At 38.8% G+C, this 18,042-nt stretch overlaps 1 protein-coding gene across 1 annotated transcript; it reads right to left on the bottom strand.

The window, feature by feature from the left end:
• Positions 1 to 1,056: 1,056 nt before the first annotated feature.
• SERINC1 (serine incorporator 1) lies at positions 1,057 to 14,972 on the bottom strand. Its single transcript, XM_003204236.4, has 10 exons — positions 14,837 to 14,972; positions 9,818 to 9,979; positions 8,676 to 8,869; positions 6,066 to 6,145; positions 5,753 to 5,890; positions 4,937 to 5,106; positions 4,727 to 4,817; positions 3,662 to 3,803; positions 3,313 to 3,543; positions 1,057 to 2,619 (listed from the first exon to the last, which is right to left on the bottom strand). The coding sequence occupies exons 1-10, from the start codon at positions 14,873 to 14,875 to the stop codon at positions 2,481 to 2,483; spliced, it is 1,386 nt and encodes a 461-aa protein (XP_003204284.1). The 5' UTR covers positions 14,876 to 14,972; the 3' UTR covers positions 1,057 to 2,480.
• Positions 14,973 to 18,042: the final 3,070 nt, after the last annotated feature.

Genomic DNA, 18,042 nt, shown 5'->3' with positions numbered 1-18,042 from the left:
TTTTTACTGTGCCAAACTTTTTCTATACATATTTATTGGAAATGAGGCTCACCTGCAAAACTTGATATTTTAGCAGTATAACTATTAACCAATGTAGCAAATTACTTTATTTTAGTAGTCTACAACATGTTACTTTCCTCCTTTGGTTCCATACAGACAACTGCTGCAGAGCCCACTTGTTCCTTTCTGCAGAAGCACTTCACCTCTATTCAGAATGTGTGTATTTACTGTAAGGCTTCCATCCTTATTCATGTTATTCCATCTTCATTACATAGCTGAACAGCAGCAGATATATATATGACCACTGCCAGTGACAAGTTGACATTACAATAATCAAATGAGTTCACTGAGCATCTGGTTTAGTATAAGAAGTTCAGCTGTACCTGAAGATCCCTTTTTGCCCTCAAAGCTATAGCTACAGAGGTTTGTGAGAAGCTTCAGGGTGAGATGTCCCAGTAAAGTGATAAACTACAGTAAACTTGCTTATTGAGACATTCAGTGGGAGAAATGCCTTTATGATACTAGAAGCATTAAAACTCTTGAATTTATCTTTTTAAAGGCATGATCTGGCCTCTTCTACAAGTAGCTGAATGTATGCTGACATAACTGACTCCTCACCTCCCTTTTTCCATGAAGGACCAGTTAGTTACAGGTTACAGGCACTACTGTGAAATACCAGTTAATTCTTGTATCAGGAACTACTGTATGAAAACAAGCATTAAGGTATTTTACTTAAGCATTAAAAAAAAAAATAGAATGCAGCTCAAATTATGGTCTGGTCCTGTTGTTTAAGTAGGAATCCGGTTACAAGTATAAAGCATTTTAGTGTTTTAAGTAATACAGGTGCAAAGGGTGCAGAGACAATTTAAAAAACTTTACCCAGGCTAACATGTGATACAAAGAGTATGAGCTGATACAGTGTCTATTTTGCAGCTTTGTCAGTTTCCACTTTTCATCTCCCAAATACTTGAAAGTGGCCAGGGAATGTAAGATTCAAATACACTCTAAGAACTATATTCTAGCCACGTGTTCAGAAGCAGTATGAGACATCAAAAGTAATTACACAGTTTCATCCAAATTTATTTAAGGTAACAACATATTCCAAATTACTGCAAGCCTTTACTAATCCTTTCATTACCATCTCAAGTTTGAGTGACATGTCATACTTCTGCACTAAATGTCAGTATGAGTTTAATAAAAGCTTAGAAAAGAATTAGCAACAAGAAATAACAGTATAAACATCACAGTAACAGATAATCATGACATCATCTAAGTGCTCTAGGGTACCTCCCAACCAGACAGCTCAGGTCATAGCAAGTAAAGGAAAAATATAAATAATGCAGCTTACGTACTTCAATTACAAAGCAGCAAGCACAAAAGCATTTAATTTTTCATAACTGCACAAAACTATACAGTATTTTAATCAAACAGATCTAATGTTTTACCTTTGTCTAAAACTACTTTCTAGGCTCAACTTTATCTCTTGTAACGGACAGCAAAATACCCAAATCAAAAAGTAGAGCCTCGAGTATCTTGAAGATTTTTGTTAATGTAAGCCTCCCCTAGTTACTGCAGATTCAGTTCTGCTTCTGCTTCTATTTGAATCATTATACCACAAAAATTCCTCTGACGTGTTAACAGTGTTCACCACTCGGCTCCTTGCAAAGTCTGTGATTGCAACTTAGCCAAGAAAGTGGCATAAAACCAGCAATAAATTAAAGCACAGCTATTCCACTTAAACTACCTTTTAAAAAAAAATACGTAGATGCATATTGTAAACAGGTGTCTTAAAACATGCTTCTGAGCATCTGCTAACAGAATATTTTTTTCCCCAGTCCTGTCTGCAATGGGACACATCAGACACGCAGGAAGATGTCAGCTTCTCCACACTTTCAGGTGCAAGTTTCCCCATTTAACATTTGTGCTAAAGGTACTGTGCTGCCCTTAATACAAGGCCAGGCTTTTAGTGCCAAAATGATGCAACATGTCCTGTAAGTACTAACACACAATTTTGCATCTAACAATGCTAACTCAAGATTACTTTGGAATCAAGGCAACACGGATTATCAAAGGCAGCTCTTCCTTCCCTTGCAAAGCCTGATATAATACTATTTTGTTAAATTAATTAAAATTTGCACTTGATTTCCCCCAGAGAACTGTTTAGTACAATTGAGGGGTGGGGAGAAAGACATACTTCCAAAAGGCCTTGATCTTCTAATGCTCCCAAAGCACTAGATCTAGGAATAATCCCATTAAAACTATCACTGTAGCAATTCTCACTGAGCTCAGCCAGAAAGAGCCATTTAGTGAAGTGACAAAAAGACATGATTCAAGGTGATCATGCAGAGTAAAGCAGGGTATATGCTACACAGATAGCACACGCACACGTATTTACAACTACACTATAATCCTGAATACTGTTTGTTTCAAAAGACATGGTGAACCTAACACCATCTTCCCTGGAGAGCAATACAGCTCCCTTAGTCAAAGTCACGATTTGTAAGAACCAGCGGAGCAACCAGAGTCCACACATACAACACAATGCCAATCCAGCTGGAAGATATCTTCACCCAGACAGACGGCCATTTGCTGGTCATTGTCTCATAAGTAGCATCCGGACTGTTGAAAGAATTAAAAAGATGATTTGCAATTTTTGTTGTAATACGGCAGTCATGTAAGTAAGCTACTATTCAACATTTGCACAGTCAATTATTTTAATGTCAGCTTAACACCTCAAAGAATGCCTCCTCTTTACTTCCTCCAATTAGTTCACACCAATCTGTATGAAAATACCATTTGCAAATTGTGGAAAACAACAGCAGCCCAAAAAGTACTAAGTAAGAGAGCAGAAATAACTACTAAAAACATCTGCAGAAAGCAGACTTGAATAGCATTTATGCTACTGGTAATTCATTTTACCTTGTGAAAAGACACACCCTAGGAGAATCAATAATCTTGATATCACATTCATTTAAGCAGAGCCATGAATCAAACCAAGAACAAGACTATCTATTAGAAGTTATTGTAGAAAAAAACACCTTTCTAGTTTTGTTATTTTGGTACAAGCAGTTCATCAACAAATTATTAGAGATCTTCAATTTGTTTTAAATTCTGAATAGTATCTGCTTAAGCTGTTAACATAACATTAGTAAATGTTATACAACTACAATTCATTCACATGGGTCAAACAGTACACTTCTCAAGGGAAGGCCCATTCAGAGCCACGTTCCTTCTAGTAGTGCCTGTTTGACCAGCTAAATGTAGCATCTTGCATGCACACTATTAATGTACTGTACTATGAAATGTAGATACCTGTACCAGTTGGTAAGTGTCATCATGATATACAGCGATGCCAGGAAAAGCATAAAATGGAAGAAAGAATAGCTGTAAGTAACTCCATCCCTTTCATTATCTATGGCACGGTGAACATCATCTCCATCATCAAGGGAGCCGTCGTTCCTGGGCATTCCGTCCTCTATCAGAGTTGATTCATCACTGGTCAGCATCAGCTTGTTAACTTGGCTGTTATTGGATGTTCGGATGCTGTATTTGATAGGAAAGGATGCAGTACTGTTACCTAACTGAATATAATTTATCATGTGACAATCAGGAGTAAAACAAGTCAATGGGATATACATACATATTTTTAAAGCAATCTTACCTTGAGTAGAGAACACACAGCAAAAACAAAATCAGTCCTACAATTCCTTGCGCGTCCCACCACTGCACTACTTGACCTTGGGTTGGAATGGTGGTGGTATTATAACCAATGATGCTCAGCAAACTTGGGTTACAGCGCCTATCTGTGAGGGAAATTACATTAAAACTTACATAAAACAAAACTGAACAAGTACTTAGAAGTGTATTTCCATGCAGAACATTGAGTAATAGCAAGAAATGTTGTGACCATTAAAGCTTTGAAGCAAAAAAACTTGAATTTTCGCCTACAGTGTCTCTATAACAGGCCAATGATGGTATAAAAACTTATAAAGGATTTGAAATCCTTTATTGGCCCTGAGATACCTATCAAATGCTTTACTTCTGCCATCTCATGTAACCAGAAGCAACCAAGCAAAAATTTTCTGCATATTAAATCAAATAAATTCTACTGCTAGAAACCAAGTATGCCAACCAGATCGTCTACAGATAGGTATCAGTCATCTCAGAGTTAAAAAGAATGCTATAAAATTAGTTTCTTATACCAACAGTTCCCAACTTCAGCATCCACACACGACACATAGATGTAACAGCAGAAAGCAGACTACTGTTCCATAATTACTTCAGTAGTTACTCATCTCTCTGTCTTTACACAGGAGCACACAAGACTGCCTACAATTAAGATTAAAGGCTACTTCCATGCCACAGACTATTTAAAGCACTGAAATCAATATTTGTACTTTATTTTCATCAGTGAAATCGATGAACTTTTTTTAGTTTGATTCTTTTCAGGCAAGAAGTGTTACAACATTACTACATTGAAATAATTCCTCCATTAGGAAAAATATCATCAATAACATTTCAATACCAAGTAAGAAACTTCAAACCTAATATGAAGATATCTTTGGAAGAACTATTTCTTTAGTGTTATTGCAGGAAATCAGAGCCATGGGAGAAACCTGTGGCTGCACACATTACAGTACCTCACTCCAGTGCTACACTGCAAACAGGTGAAGATAGAATTTATAGCTGAAAAGCCTAAAAAGCCACATACTGCTGCAACAGTTACCTGGTTCATTGGTCATAGCTGACCAAGTCAAATACATCGTATAGATGGTAATCACAGAAGATTGCAGCAAACCAGATCTTGGCTGAGATTCCTGTATGAAACAGCCATGAAACAGCAGTTAGGCAACTCAAAAGTCTCAAGCATGGTTATATCATGGGTTTCTGATAATAAAAAATAATACAGAAAACTAAGAAAATAACAAAACTATACCTGAATCCTTGGCAGAATAGACATTACAGAAGCACCGATACACAGTAGCATATTAACACTGATGAATGTCTTGTTTTCAGAACAACCTTCTGGATGAGTGTAATAAACGTAAAACAAGACAATAGCTACTAGAGACAGAAGATAATTGACAGCTGTAGCTGACAGCAGAGCTGTGAAGAAAGAGAAACAGAGTTTAAGTGATTAGTAATACAGTATATTAAAAGTGAAATAATCTTGTAAGTTATCCAAAACCTCATTACTATAAACAAAGTCTCAAAACTACTTTGAGTCCTTTTCTGTCATGTTTTGTCCCCCTCCTTCTTTTGAGGAGAGGGAGTGAGAGGGCAGCATGGTGGAGTTTCAGGATGAAATGATTCCTACATCCTAAAAGAATGACCAATAGGCAGGCATAAGGAAAAGCTTACTGAACTTGCACTCAGTATGAAATCAGTTTATTTTTAACCAGTGCTAAGGTGTAACAAAACCTGTGCTTGTGGCTAAGAAAAAAAAAAAGCAAAACAAAAAGCCTAACCTATAACTGCCTCTTCTCTGATATGGTACACTGACTTCCTGTGCCCAGGGACTAGGTATCATCACTTAGCAGCAGTTTCCTCTTCTCCTGCTCTGGGTCCCCACGCTCCATTTTTAACTTAGTATCAGAAGAACACTGTGACAATTGAGTAGAATCACACTACAAAGTGATACATAATGCACAAAGTAGCTCTTCTGCTTTCTGGTGAAATACATTACTCAGGTGAATAATATATCCAACATAATATACAATGAAATGTAAAAGTTCTTGTTGCAATACAATACCTGCATACCAGCATCTTGAGTTTCCTTCCTCCATTTTTTCAACCCAAGATTCATTCCAGGAATGAGCAAAGTCAATAAGCAAGACCAGCTGAATAAGAATAAAGCAGAATGCTCCAGACATACCTACATAAAACCACACTATAAAGAAAAATAAAAGCAGTTCAGGGCCACTGATAATTTACCACCTTGTCTTAAAACATAAAGGTTTACAGTTATGCATCCACAAAAACTGTAAGCTCTCAGTACACGTTTAGATTAGTTTTAAAACCACTACCACTCCACCATAATCCAAGAGAAGACAACGTTCTCTTACCAGTAGTAAAAGGTCCCTCTGGAATGAAGAAAGCTCCAACACTAATTGCAAGCGCTGTTGCAAATTTAAAGAACCAGAATCTAAAGAATTAAGGGGAAAAAAAAAAAGGTAAGAAAAAGTCTGGCAACTACTGCAGTCCTATCTGCTTCAGAAGACCTCAAAGTAACACAAAACACACATTTTCAGAGGGTTCAGTGGCTGTTTTGTTGTGTTGTTGTTGTTGTTTTGTTTTTTTTTTTTTATTCATTCATTCTTATTTCTTTAGAAGATAAAATTCTTGTTCTATCTATCCAAGATTGTTTTTTCCTCCAGTAAATGATGCTAAACCATGCTAGATTTATAGAGTTCAACACTAATTTCCCATAGGTATCTCCCTGGTGTATGAAGCCAGGATGGAATGTAACTGTGAGATACATGCTCAAGGACGAACAAAACAGATCAGATGTCACATAAAAAGGAGACAGGGAAATATTTTCCATCAGTGATTCACCACACATCTCAACATCCTGTAGTGAACTTCAAATTAAAAGAAAAAAAAAAAAATCACACCAAACATAAGATGCAGACTTTTTTCCTCATTAGAATGGCATGGAGCTCCAAATATAGGCATGATAGCATCTACATGTACTTCAGAACTGAATATAGCACAAAGACATGTACCACACTCCCACATTTCAAACAGCTGCATGGTCTTCACATTTTCTATCCCTTCCTATCTTTTCTCAAACTTCAGTCACCACTACTTGATCATAACAAGCAAAAGGTGAGATTAAATTTCTTCAGATGAGAACTCAGAAGTTCAGCTGGGCAGAGAGAAGTTAAGAAAGATGGCAGAAGTGCAGAATATGGGAAAACATGAATTCATTGGGATATTAAAAAAAGTATGTATGAAAGCTGAACTAACTCTGAGAATTTATTGTAAAATGCATAACCCGCTTAAACTAGTTTTTAAAATCACATGGACATTTAAATGTCATTATAAAAACAGTTTCAATTTCGCATGAAGTTCCTTTCTAATTCTATGCATTTTTAAGGGCTCTTAACACTTCATCCACACACAGTTTGTATGTCAGCTAAAAATAATACTTCTCTTAAAAAATACCTACAGTTGCTATTTTGTGCAAGTGAGTAACAATCCTCTGAATACATTGTAACCATGTTTGTTGCTTTCCTGGCAAGAAAATGGCAAGCCATTTTGACTGCTGTTAGAAAAGCAAAGAAAGTGAATGCTGGCACTAGTATCTAGATAGTATCTAGATAGTATCTATCTACTAGGTTTGACTTGTAAGCAAGCATGAAAAAGTTAGTAAATAGATGTGGGAAAACCTAATATTCTGAAATATTCCAAATCACTAACAAAGATTTACACTGCAAAGTATTACTGAAGATGTAAACTCAAAAATCAAAACCCAAAGTTTCATAAAGCTATCTGTAAGGTATATCACTGAAGTAGCTACCTGTTACAGAAGTAGTGGCAGTAGCATCATCAAATATTTTACCAGTAACAGCTAAAGAACATAATTTTCTTTTTTATTCTAGTGCTGACACTACGTTGGCTAAGAATAAACTTCTGTGGGTTGTGTAAGTAGTACCAAAATTTTCTATCAGACACTGCAACTCCAGACAAGCATATCAGGAAGATACCAAACACCTAAGAAGTGGCCTTCAGTAGGAAGATTCTACACCATATATACTGTCTTTTATTAAAGACAAAACAAAAAAAGTCCCTCTAAACATTCACAATGTAGCTGATCTACTTTTATTTGCTTCTTAAAAGTAAGTTTTAACAGAGTTTTCTGTGAATACTGGAAGATTTAGAGGATACTTGTGAGCAAACCAAGGGGGAGAAAGACTGAACTGAGTCATTGCTTCTAATGCATTCTTAACTACACCGTATGCAGACTTTTCTTTACACCTAAACAAAATAAAGAACTAAAGCCAGATTCTTCTCAGCCTTGTTTTCTTTTCATCAAGAAATTTAAAAAGTTACACTAAAGTTATACTTAACCTGGAAAAAGAAAAAAAAAAAAAAGCACTGCTTGAGACCATTTGCAAGCTAAAATTCCAGTACTATCTTCAGTCTGATCAGAAAAGAAAAATGAAGAAAAGATAGCAGGGAGGTAAACGTTGTTACATATCTATACAACTATATTTAAAGTCAACAACAAACATCAAAGTTAAGTGGAATCTAATCCCTAGAGAACAGAAAAGGCTTTAAAATCTTTCTACATATGAGAAACATCACAGTACTAGAATGGTACCAATATTCGCTATTTTGAATTTTATCTTCTTGGGACAAAAAAAGAATCTCTACTCTTGGGAAATGTATAAACAGATTATCCAGTGTCATAGCTAGGGCTCTAAAAACTGACAGCAATGTGAATCATCTTCTTTCACAAAAATTAATCCTGATAACTCTACTAACTTTGAATGTCCTCTTCTGCAATAACACACCTTTAACTACTAAGAAATTCTTTTGCAGGTGGATCAGTACATTCGACCAGCATGCTTGGCTGCAGGCTACATTTCCACAGTAGCTACATCTCACAAACAACTTCCCATGAAGTCCACAGTCAAGTGCCCATCTCAGTTCTCTTTTCTGTATCTTACCCATTGTGCACTGCTGCTCTTGGATCATTGCTGCTCTTCACTTTGATCATCAACAAGGAGAAGAGAAGAAAGAACATTGCCATACCAAAGCACACTCGGTACACTGCTTTGTAACCAACCAACACATCACAATTCACATGGCCATGAACACCAGGAATAGTTGTTCCCATCCCTCCGTCGCAAAATCCAGGAATCTGTGACAGACACAAGATACTTTAGTGATCTGTATAAAGCCCCCTGTGAATAAACAGGTGGTAGCAACTTGCATAATCTAACAATATTAATGAATAGTATACTAAGAACTACAAACTTAGTTAAGAAAATAAGATACTGCAGGGCTGTACAGCTGTACGGTTAAAGCTGAAACCAGAATATTAAATGTATTCAAGTGGAATGAAATAACATGAATGAAATGAAATATTCTGAAATAAACACATTTGGGAACGAAGGGGTAGAAAATGAAAAGCGTGTCTAACAGAAGTTACTACCTACCACAAAAAAAAAAAGAAAATAAAAAGAACAAAACAATAAAATGAAGACTAACAGAACCACAGCATGCAATCGAAGTTCAGCAAAAGCTATCAACTCCCCAGTAATTCAAAATTGAAATTATCCCTCTGTTAAGTTAATGCACTATCTTCATATAACTAAGACTGTAAAATCCCCTAAGAACTTCCTACTACCTTTTGTAAAAAAATATTCTTGCTGTACATTTGCAGTTAAAATAAAATTTTAGCTAGAACAAAAAACAAACAAAGCAGAACAAACTAGAAATCTTTGACTGCGTTCATTTCTCAATAATATCCTTATTAGCAGCAATCAAAATCAATTAAGAACTACAAACATCTTGGTAATATGCAAAAAAAAAATTGCTACAAGTATAAATTATGATTTCCTGCTTTAGACTTTTCTTATCCAAGCAATTAAAGTGCAACTTTACTTCTATACAGTGCTATTTATGTACACAATGGTTCTTCCACAAGTCCTTTGTTTACTTGACCTGTAATCAAATTAATAGTGACTGTAAAGTACACGTGGCAGAAAACTGATACATTTCGGAGCAAAATCCACGCTGAGGATATCATATACAATTACTTCTGACATTTGTTCTACCAAACGTGTTAGTAAAGAAGTAACCTGACCTTCTTCAGCTGCTCTTCCATTCCTGGAATTAACATCACACAGGCCACGCTCACGCCGAGAAGCAAGAAGAAGGCATAGATCAGCCTAGTGATGGTGGAGTTGTTTCCACTGGGGCAGCACCTGCAGAGCAGGCACGGGGCACTTCCACACAAACATGGTATCTGATGGAGATAAGGAAGGTAAAACAAACTCTTTAAAAAGCTTTGCATTCCTAGCTTTCAGTCAGGCTGTGCAGATTATCAGAAGTTATGATGGAAAATCACTTGATGTTAATGTAGGCTAAGTAGATGCACCATGTTACAGAGCCTCCAAACAAGTTCTGGTGGTGCTTTCTAATGCACAGATGTACAGTGAAATTTCTTCTATGCCAGAAGTAATCATTTATCCTGGATTCATGCTTATTTGTCCTCTTGAAATGTATTACATTTTTTTAAATCTAATTAAGATTCAGGGATTGTTTTAGCCTAGCAAAAACACCCTCCCCTGCACAGCTGCAGAGATAAAAAAATACAGCCCATAGGAAAAAAAAAAAGTGAACATAAGTGCCATCTAGGTATACCTTCAGCATTTACAGTTGGGCTGCAATCCTTACTGAGGCCATAAAAATCAGTTCAGAACAAAAAAACAGGTCAAACAGCCTAAAGCTTTAACAGCTTAGGCTGTTATTTATTGCATTTTTAGCAGCTACTCACATCTGGGTATCATGTAATTCTCTGTTAGTTGCAATGTAACAAAAGTTAGTAACAGAGCAAATAGTACAAAGACACAGTACGTATTATCAGCTCTACCAAATATCAACAATAGAAACAGGAAGAAATGTGCAATAGTTGTAAATACTGTGAAAGAATCAAAGACAAATTACTTGCATTCAGAGAGTTTTGTTCTTAAGCAAAGCACTACAGGAAGAAGGGCGCAGATTCACAAAAACAAACAAAAAACCACCCTGTACTTCACTCCTTAGCAATGCTCAGCCACTTGTTGAGAAACAGTTTGGGAAGCAAAAGAAAGGCAAGGGTCCACAACTAAATGCAAATCAGAAGAGGGAAGATTAAAGTGTTTTGCAGTTCATTCCCTTATTTACAAACAAATCATTTTATGTAAAAAAATAAATATATATTTTTTTAAAAGCACGGGAAACCCCAATGTGTAGTTACAGCTAAGTTTTGAAGGCCACATATTATTCAGTTCAATAAAATTTACCAATGTAAGATTCTAGTGTGTCCCCTGCTACAGATGCCTTCATTACACAAGACCTGCTCTGACTGTACTACAGCAGAAAGTGGAACCTCTTACAAAAGCACTAAACTGTGGCAAAACTCATCTCTGCTCAAGTCAAAAAAAAAAAAAAAAAGGCATTAATTATCACACTAGGGACACCCAGACACAGGCACATGACCAGTACAAATCAGTCAGCCAGGATGATGAGCGTATGTCAGAGTTCTTAATGCTTAGTCATATGGCAAACAAAACACCAGTGGTCCGCCCTGCTGGAAGGTGCCAGCACACCAGCAGACAGCCAGGCCAGACAATTCCTGGTAGCCCCTTGGGAAAAAGACTCTGATTTTTTTTTTGTCCTGGTAGTTTCAACCAGACCCACATCTTGGGCCTTCTAAATCATTCCCTTATATTCTTTTCCCATATGTTCTCATTCAAGGATGGAAGACCAAAGATGTTCACTCTACTATGCTACAGAATTGTTTCTAAATTAACAAACATCATTAATTTTGCCTTGCTATAAAAAGCAAAACTAGGCCATTCTCATTATAACTAATCCAGTATGTAAAAGACTGCATATCACTCTGTTTGACTTCCTCCTCTTCAACACAATATCACTGCAACACAATGTAAATGAAGATGCTGACTGCAAGCAACTACATTAGAGGTATCTGCTAAGTAGCCAGGAAACAAATGTCAAGTATTTGCTTAGGACTTACCAGGACTTTTTAGACTACTATTACATATATGGTATTTCCTTACCACAAATAACCTCTCTGTGGAAAATAGGAATATTTTCTACACAAAACATTACTTTCTTCAACTAATTCTGTACTTTCTTTAACTAGCTCTGTCTGTATTAATATTTTTTAAATATATTCTTGACTAAAAGCTTGAATTTGCCAGAGCAGGATACAAGTCTAGGTTCATTTGCTGCAGAAAACTTGGTGCGAGGACTGTCAGGCATAAACTTCTCTAAATTATTAGTGTTAAATTGTTATTAAATGCTAAGTAAATGAAGCAGCTTCCTCCCAAGTGTTAGAAAGGGAATACACAAGAGTGCATGTAACTTGGATGTTTCTATGGACTTACAGGAGCTGAAAGAAACATCACTGCGTCCACCTCACTTAGTAAAAACGTGCCTCAACTGAGACAATATTGCCCATTTGACTTTGACTGTCTGAGTAACATCAGCTTTTAAAATACCTTGCCCCTGAACGACTCATTCTCACAAGCAGTAATGATCAAGCACATCTCTGAACAAGAGAAATCTCCCGATACCATTAATGCACGTCACTTACTTCTACGGAAAGCCATATTACAGTCCAAGTCTCTCTTTCTTCTGAGATTATCCGTATTATTTTATTGGAATTGTACGTGCTATTATTAAAAACATTCCTAACAAGTAGTAGATTCCAAACAGAACAGGGAGCAAGAAGCAATCTGCCCACAGAATTCAGTTTACCAGCTGAAAAGACAGTTTCTACTGACTTCTTTTATCCTATATTCAGAGCTCTTCTCCTAAAAAATAGCACAGCACAAACAGCAAGATACTACTGCACAGATCAAAGCTTAAAAGTATATTCTCAAGTGAAGTTCAGCTTATTCACAGATGCAACAAGCCACTTCAGAAAGCACTTGCAATACAAACAAGACACAACAGAGTAAAAGCATCAAGATTGACTGATGGTTCTAGGCCACTGGGATCAGAAACCTTTTGGTGAGATGACAATGCTCTTTAAGGCTTCTCTTACTCCCAGTTCATCCTTGCTCTTAAAGATTGCCTGTGCAGCACAGCACCACACCACGCAGTCAGAACAAGAAGTAACCATCCAAAACAATCCCAAAGAAATAAAAGATGCCAGTTACTCAGAAGAGCTCTGCACAGCACAACACCTAGCCTTGCAAAGCAGCACGAGCAGCTTTGTCTCCCCAGCCAGAAGAGGAGCAGCCATCCTGGCTGGCACAGTCTGCACCAGCAAACTCCATGACATCCGGCTCCTCTGAAACCCCTTCCATAGCCTTCCCCTCTTTCAAAGCCAGGAACTCTTTATACAGAAGCATTCTTAGTGACTGGGGACGCAGACAGACTCCAGCTGTACAAACTGCTGCACAGAATTAAGCACTAATTAGCTGTGGTTTTAACTGCGTAAAGAAAATCAATACTTTAAAGCCTCCAGGAAAAAAAAAAAAAGGATTTGTTTCAGGCACTTTAAAGGATGGGATTTGCCCACAGTAAACCTAACTTAGTCAAGATTCCATTACTATGCAAGTCATTGCACTTAAAAGACCAGTAGATGATCTTGAAAACATTTATCTCAGCAGAAATTAACATTCAGAACCAACAGCAAGTACACAGAATTCTAAACGCACTACAAACACCAATTACCAGGAAAGGCTGTTTATTCACTTGAAAATGCAGCATGTATTAACTCAAATATTTTCATTAAACTAGTTATGCATCACTTTGTATTTGACAGTAATTAAAAATGTTAAAGTAACTATATTCAGCTGATAATTAAAGCCTACCTGGCTTAATTCATTAAGTGATGTTTAAAGTGTTAATTAAAACAAAATGAACACTTGCAGCATCTCTTCGGCAAAATATTATCAGTGTTCCAGCAGCTTATTTACATGTATATCAGTGTAGTAGCTTATTTCATACCCATTAATTTACTGTCTCTGTGATCATTTAACTGAATTTTTACAGGAGATTAAGGAATTAATTTACGTCACTCTAGCAGGAAAAAAAAAACTTCATATGTTTTGATAAACTATAGCACAAACATAGGAGCTTGAATCTACATGAGGCTTTGTTAGACCATTAAGTTATCTGTACGAGTTCCTGTTTAAAAGCGCATAACTTCATTTTGTCTGAGGAAAGTACAGTCTTTTTTTGTATGAAAAATTTAGGTTTTCACAATCCCACTGACATTTTTATCCCAAATGTACAAATTCATAATACACATGATTGTGAACATTTACACAAGGCCTAGATTTAGAAAGATGGATCACTTAAAGACAAGACAGCAATACCTCAAGTTGGAAGAAAACGGCCACGAAGGATCTTTACAGACTTTTGTGTTTCCCTGTACAGTGCTAACAGTTTTAAGTCCACCCTCAACTATTGTTTCCAAGCAGTTAGAAGAAGCACTGAGCAACACTCAGCACGGCAGTGACATCATCACAGCCTGCTGAGCAACGAGAAAAAGATGCCTTGACAAGACAAAGATGCTACAAAGGGCGGAGCTGCCCAAGACAAAGCCGTAAGAAAAACGAGCTAAATACAATCACCAGGAGTAGCGAAACGCTCAAGTTTCGTTTTTCCTAAAGCACTGAGCAAACTTCATCAACACTGAATGAGATTTTGACTGCTTTAGAGGGTTACGAGGGCGGGGGGTGGCGTGGGGAGGAGGACTGTTAGCAGACACCGTAACACCTTCTGCACGACAACACGGCCTAAGAAACCAGTAGAGAGCAGGCGGCCTGCCTGGACACCAAGCTCCCCTACACTCTATGCATCTCGGTGGGGGGAGCCCGGAGAAGCCCGAGAAGGGGCTCAGGGTCGAGAGCTTAGAGCTGCTCAGGACAGGAGGAGCGAGGGGCAGCGGCCGCCCACAGAAGATCGGTGGGTAGCAGAGAGATCACAACCTCCCCAAGACCGGCGACGCGGAGAGGCACTGCCCCCGCCCCTGGGAGACAAAGGCCCCGAGAGGCAGGGGCCGCTCCGGGCCTGCAACAGGAGAGAAAGACGGATAAGAGGACAGGAGGAGAAAGCCACCGCGACGCCCGGCCCGCCTTACCCAGCTCGCCATGGAGCAGAGGCCCAGGACGCCACCCATGACTGGCGGCGGACTCGGACTCCGACTCCGCCAAGATGGACGCGCACCTCCGGCTGCGCTGTTTACTCTTCGCCGCAGCACTTCCGGCAGCTCGGACGGCCGTGCAGCGTCACTTCCGGGTGGGCGGCAGGAAGCGGGGCGGTGGCGGAAGTTGAGTGCGACACGTACGGCTGTTTTTCACCCGTGCTGCCGGCTGTCCGGCACCCGTGCTGCGGGTTGAGCCATGTTGTTGTGCGGAGCGGACGTTGGGGTCGGTGAGATAGGCTGAGTGCGGTGGGGCCGGGTGTGCCCTGCTGAAGCCCAGCTGTGGCTCCGCAGGCTGCTGGCGAGCCCTGCGCTGCCAACGCGGTCTTACCTTACCCAGGGTTAGCGCGTGCTTGGTGTTGGGAGTGAAATGGCTGCAGGGATGCAGCTGCCACTGGGTGACATCTCAAATGCATCCACTGAGCAGGGTGGCTATAGCGGGTAGGCTGCAACTCGTTGTAACGTTTCTGCATTGCAGCGCAATTCCACGGTTGCAGACCTAATTAAAGCCAGCCTTCCGCAACAAGCCTCAGATCTCTGTACAAGGATCAGTGAAAGTCACTGTTTGTTATGTGCTAAACCGTGGCGCGTGCCGTGGGTGAGTGCTGGTCGTGTCCCCACAGGCCAACCTCTGACTTCATCCACAGGCAAGGCCAGTAAGCTTTACCCGTGTGACCACCTTATGTTACTTTCCCGAATGCATTCAAACTCTGCTTCTTTCTTTCTTCCTTCCTTCCTTCCTTCCCTATACATACCTAAACCTGGGTACATTTGAAAGCAGAGATGTAGTCCAGAGTTGGTAGGTTAAACCCCCTCCTTAGCAGTTGCTAATGCTTGGTTTGTTGTTTTCAAGCATATACCACAATTATTTAATGAGTTAGAGCTGGGCAGACATAGTCAATGTCTTACATACCTGAATAATATTTCCAGGTAGGCTATGTTGCATGACTCCGTAAGATTTTCATCATACCAAATTTATTAGTGATTGTATTACATAATTTCACTAGTACTAATAAGAACTTCAGACATAAAAATGGTTTATAAAATAATGGGACTATCAGGAAATAGAAAATGTAAATTTTAACAGTATAGGTAATATTAGTTACATCGTCTGCAAAAATACGACTGTCTCATTTGTCCAATGTGTTTAATATCCAAACATCTCTTTTATACTTCCCCTACCCAAGCAGCATAGGAGAAATGGGAACAGGGGCTGTTGTCAGTCCCTAACACTTCATCTCTGCCCTGCTCTAGCAGGGGGTCCCTTCCCACAGGATTCTGTCCTTGCTGAACTAATCCTGCATGAGTTTTCATGGGCTGTGGCTCTCCAAGTACAACTCAGACATGGCTCTGTACCACAAGGACCATCCTTCAGGAACTGCTCTAGCACAGGGCCATACCAGCAGCAGCTCCCCCAGACCTCCTGCTCATTGCATCTTGTCCTCTTGCCAGGCACCACAGAAAACAGCCTGGCTCCATCTTGTTGATACCCTCCATTACCATATTTGTACATATTAATAAGGTCATCTCTCAGTCTTCTCCAGCTCTATCAACCTTTCCTCATAGGAGGGATGCTTCAGCCCTTTAATAATCTCTGCCAGAGGCACAACCAGCAGTTCTCATGGCTCAGCTATGGCTAGTGGTGCTTCCCTTTTGAAGCTGGCTGGAGGTGTCTCTGATCTGATGGGGCAGCCACCAGGCTCTACTCATAGAAGCCACTCCTGCAGTCCCCTGCTACCAAAACCTTGCCATGTAAGTCTAATAAAGCATCATTATTATTATTTTTCTTCCTTCCTTTTCCTTCCTTCCTTCCTCTCTCCCTCTCTCCCTCCCTCCTTCAGTATTCCTGCAATCTGTACTCTCATTGCAGAAACCCCTAATAGCCCAGTTTCTACACAGACCAACCTTATGTCTTTTATTTCAAAATATTAAATCACATTATTGTTCTGGGATTACTTCATTATTTCTGTTATCTTATTTGTAGTATCTATTGTGGAAAGACAGTGAAGCATTATGTGCACTTCAGTGAACCAAGTCCTCCTTCATCACAAATCTTTTCCAAGAAATTGTGTGAAAGCAATCTGCTGCAGGGATTTATCTTCTGGAATTTATCTTCAAGTGAAATGCAGCTTGCCTGGCAGCTATTAATCATACTGTGAAATCTAGGTTGTGTAGAAACTAGTAATTTCTCAAAATTGTTCTTCAGGAATTTGAACAGCTCTATTTTGGCTGTTCATATGCTGCTATGGAAATACCTAGAATTCTTTTTATTTCAGCAATGATGGTAACTACTTCCTTTTGTGCTGGAGTTTAAGTATTTGCTATCATTCCATATGCCAAAGCTCTCTTCCAGCATTTCTGTGTTTTAGTCATTTCATTATTTTTATTGCAGTGTTTGCATTTTATTTAGTTTGAAGTGGGATAGAATCCATCATTCTCAGAAATTGCTTTCCAGTGTGATCTGTTTCCCTATGAACTTCTTGAGCTTGTATAGATACGAGAACCATAGCACCCCATTATTTAAGTAGCTCTCTGAAAATGTTTAGAAAATAACAGGACTCAAATAGTTTATCACTTTTTTCCCCCCTTTTCTCTCTCTCTTTTTTTTTTTACAGCTTTCCATCAGATGCATTTTGGAAAATGAGTTTGGAATTTTCCAAACCAGAAACCACCAATCTATCCCATGGTCTCCATCGACTCCTTCAGTGTTGACTCCCAGCTATGTGGAGTCCAAAGCTGCATTGTAGTGAGTGTGTGTGGCCACACACGCTTCAGCCTGCAGCAGAAAAGCCTTTTTATAAACGTTTTTGTGGATAAAATAAGCCTTTTTTATAAAAGGCTTTTTTATAAAAAAAATCATCAGACCTTGCAGAGGAATGCAAGCTATACAGAAGAAGATACAATAAACAGGCTTATATTTTAGGTAAGGCTTTTCCAAATCCATAATTTTATCTTAAAGTTATTGAAGATGTAGGGATTCCAAATGCACAGTAACACAAGTGTAATCTAGAATGGGAGAGAGAAAAGCTTTATAGACGCTGATTGTAGTGAGAGCCTGTTCAGATAGCATCTCCCTTCTGCCCCCTTTCTCTGCCCAGGGATTGCAGAGACCAGATCTATATGCTTCTTCAGAAAAAGAAAAA

The sequence above is a fragment of the Meleagris gallopavo genome, chromosome 2 (assembly GCF_000146605.3).
Source record: "Meleagris gallopavo isolate NT-WF06-2002-E0010 breed Aviagen turkey brand Nicholas breeding stock chromosome 2, Turkey_5.1, whole genome shotgun sequence".
Lineage (NCBI taxonomy): Eukaryota > Metazoa > Chordata > Aves > Galliformes > Phasianidae > Meleagris > Meleagris gallopavo.
This window is presented reverse-complemented; position numbering and strand designations above follow the sequence as displayed.

Bases quoted from the DNA above. Each gene is read 5' to 3' on its own strand.
- SERINC1 (XM_003204236.4), bottom strand. From the start codon at position 14,875: ATGGGTGGCGTCCTGGGCCTCTGCTCCATGGCGAGCTGG. The intron at 5,107-5,752 runs GTATTGTATTGC...CTTTCTTCACAG, and splicing joins CTCAAGATGCTGGTATGCAG to CTCTGCTGTCAGCTACAGCT. The intron at 3,544-3,661 runs GTAAGATTGCTT...TATCAAATACAG, and splicing joins CTGTGTGTTCTCTACTCAAG to CATCCGAACATCCAATAACA.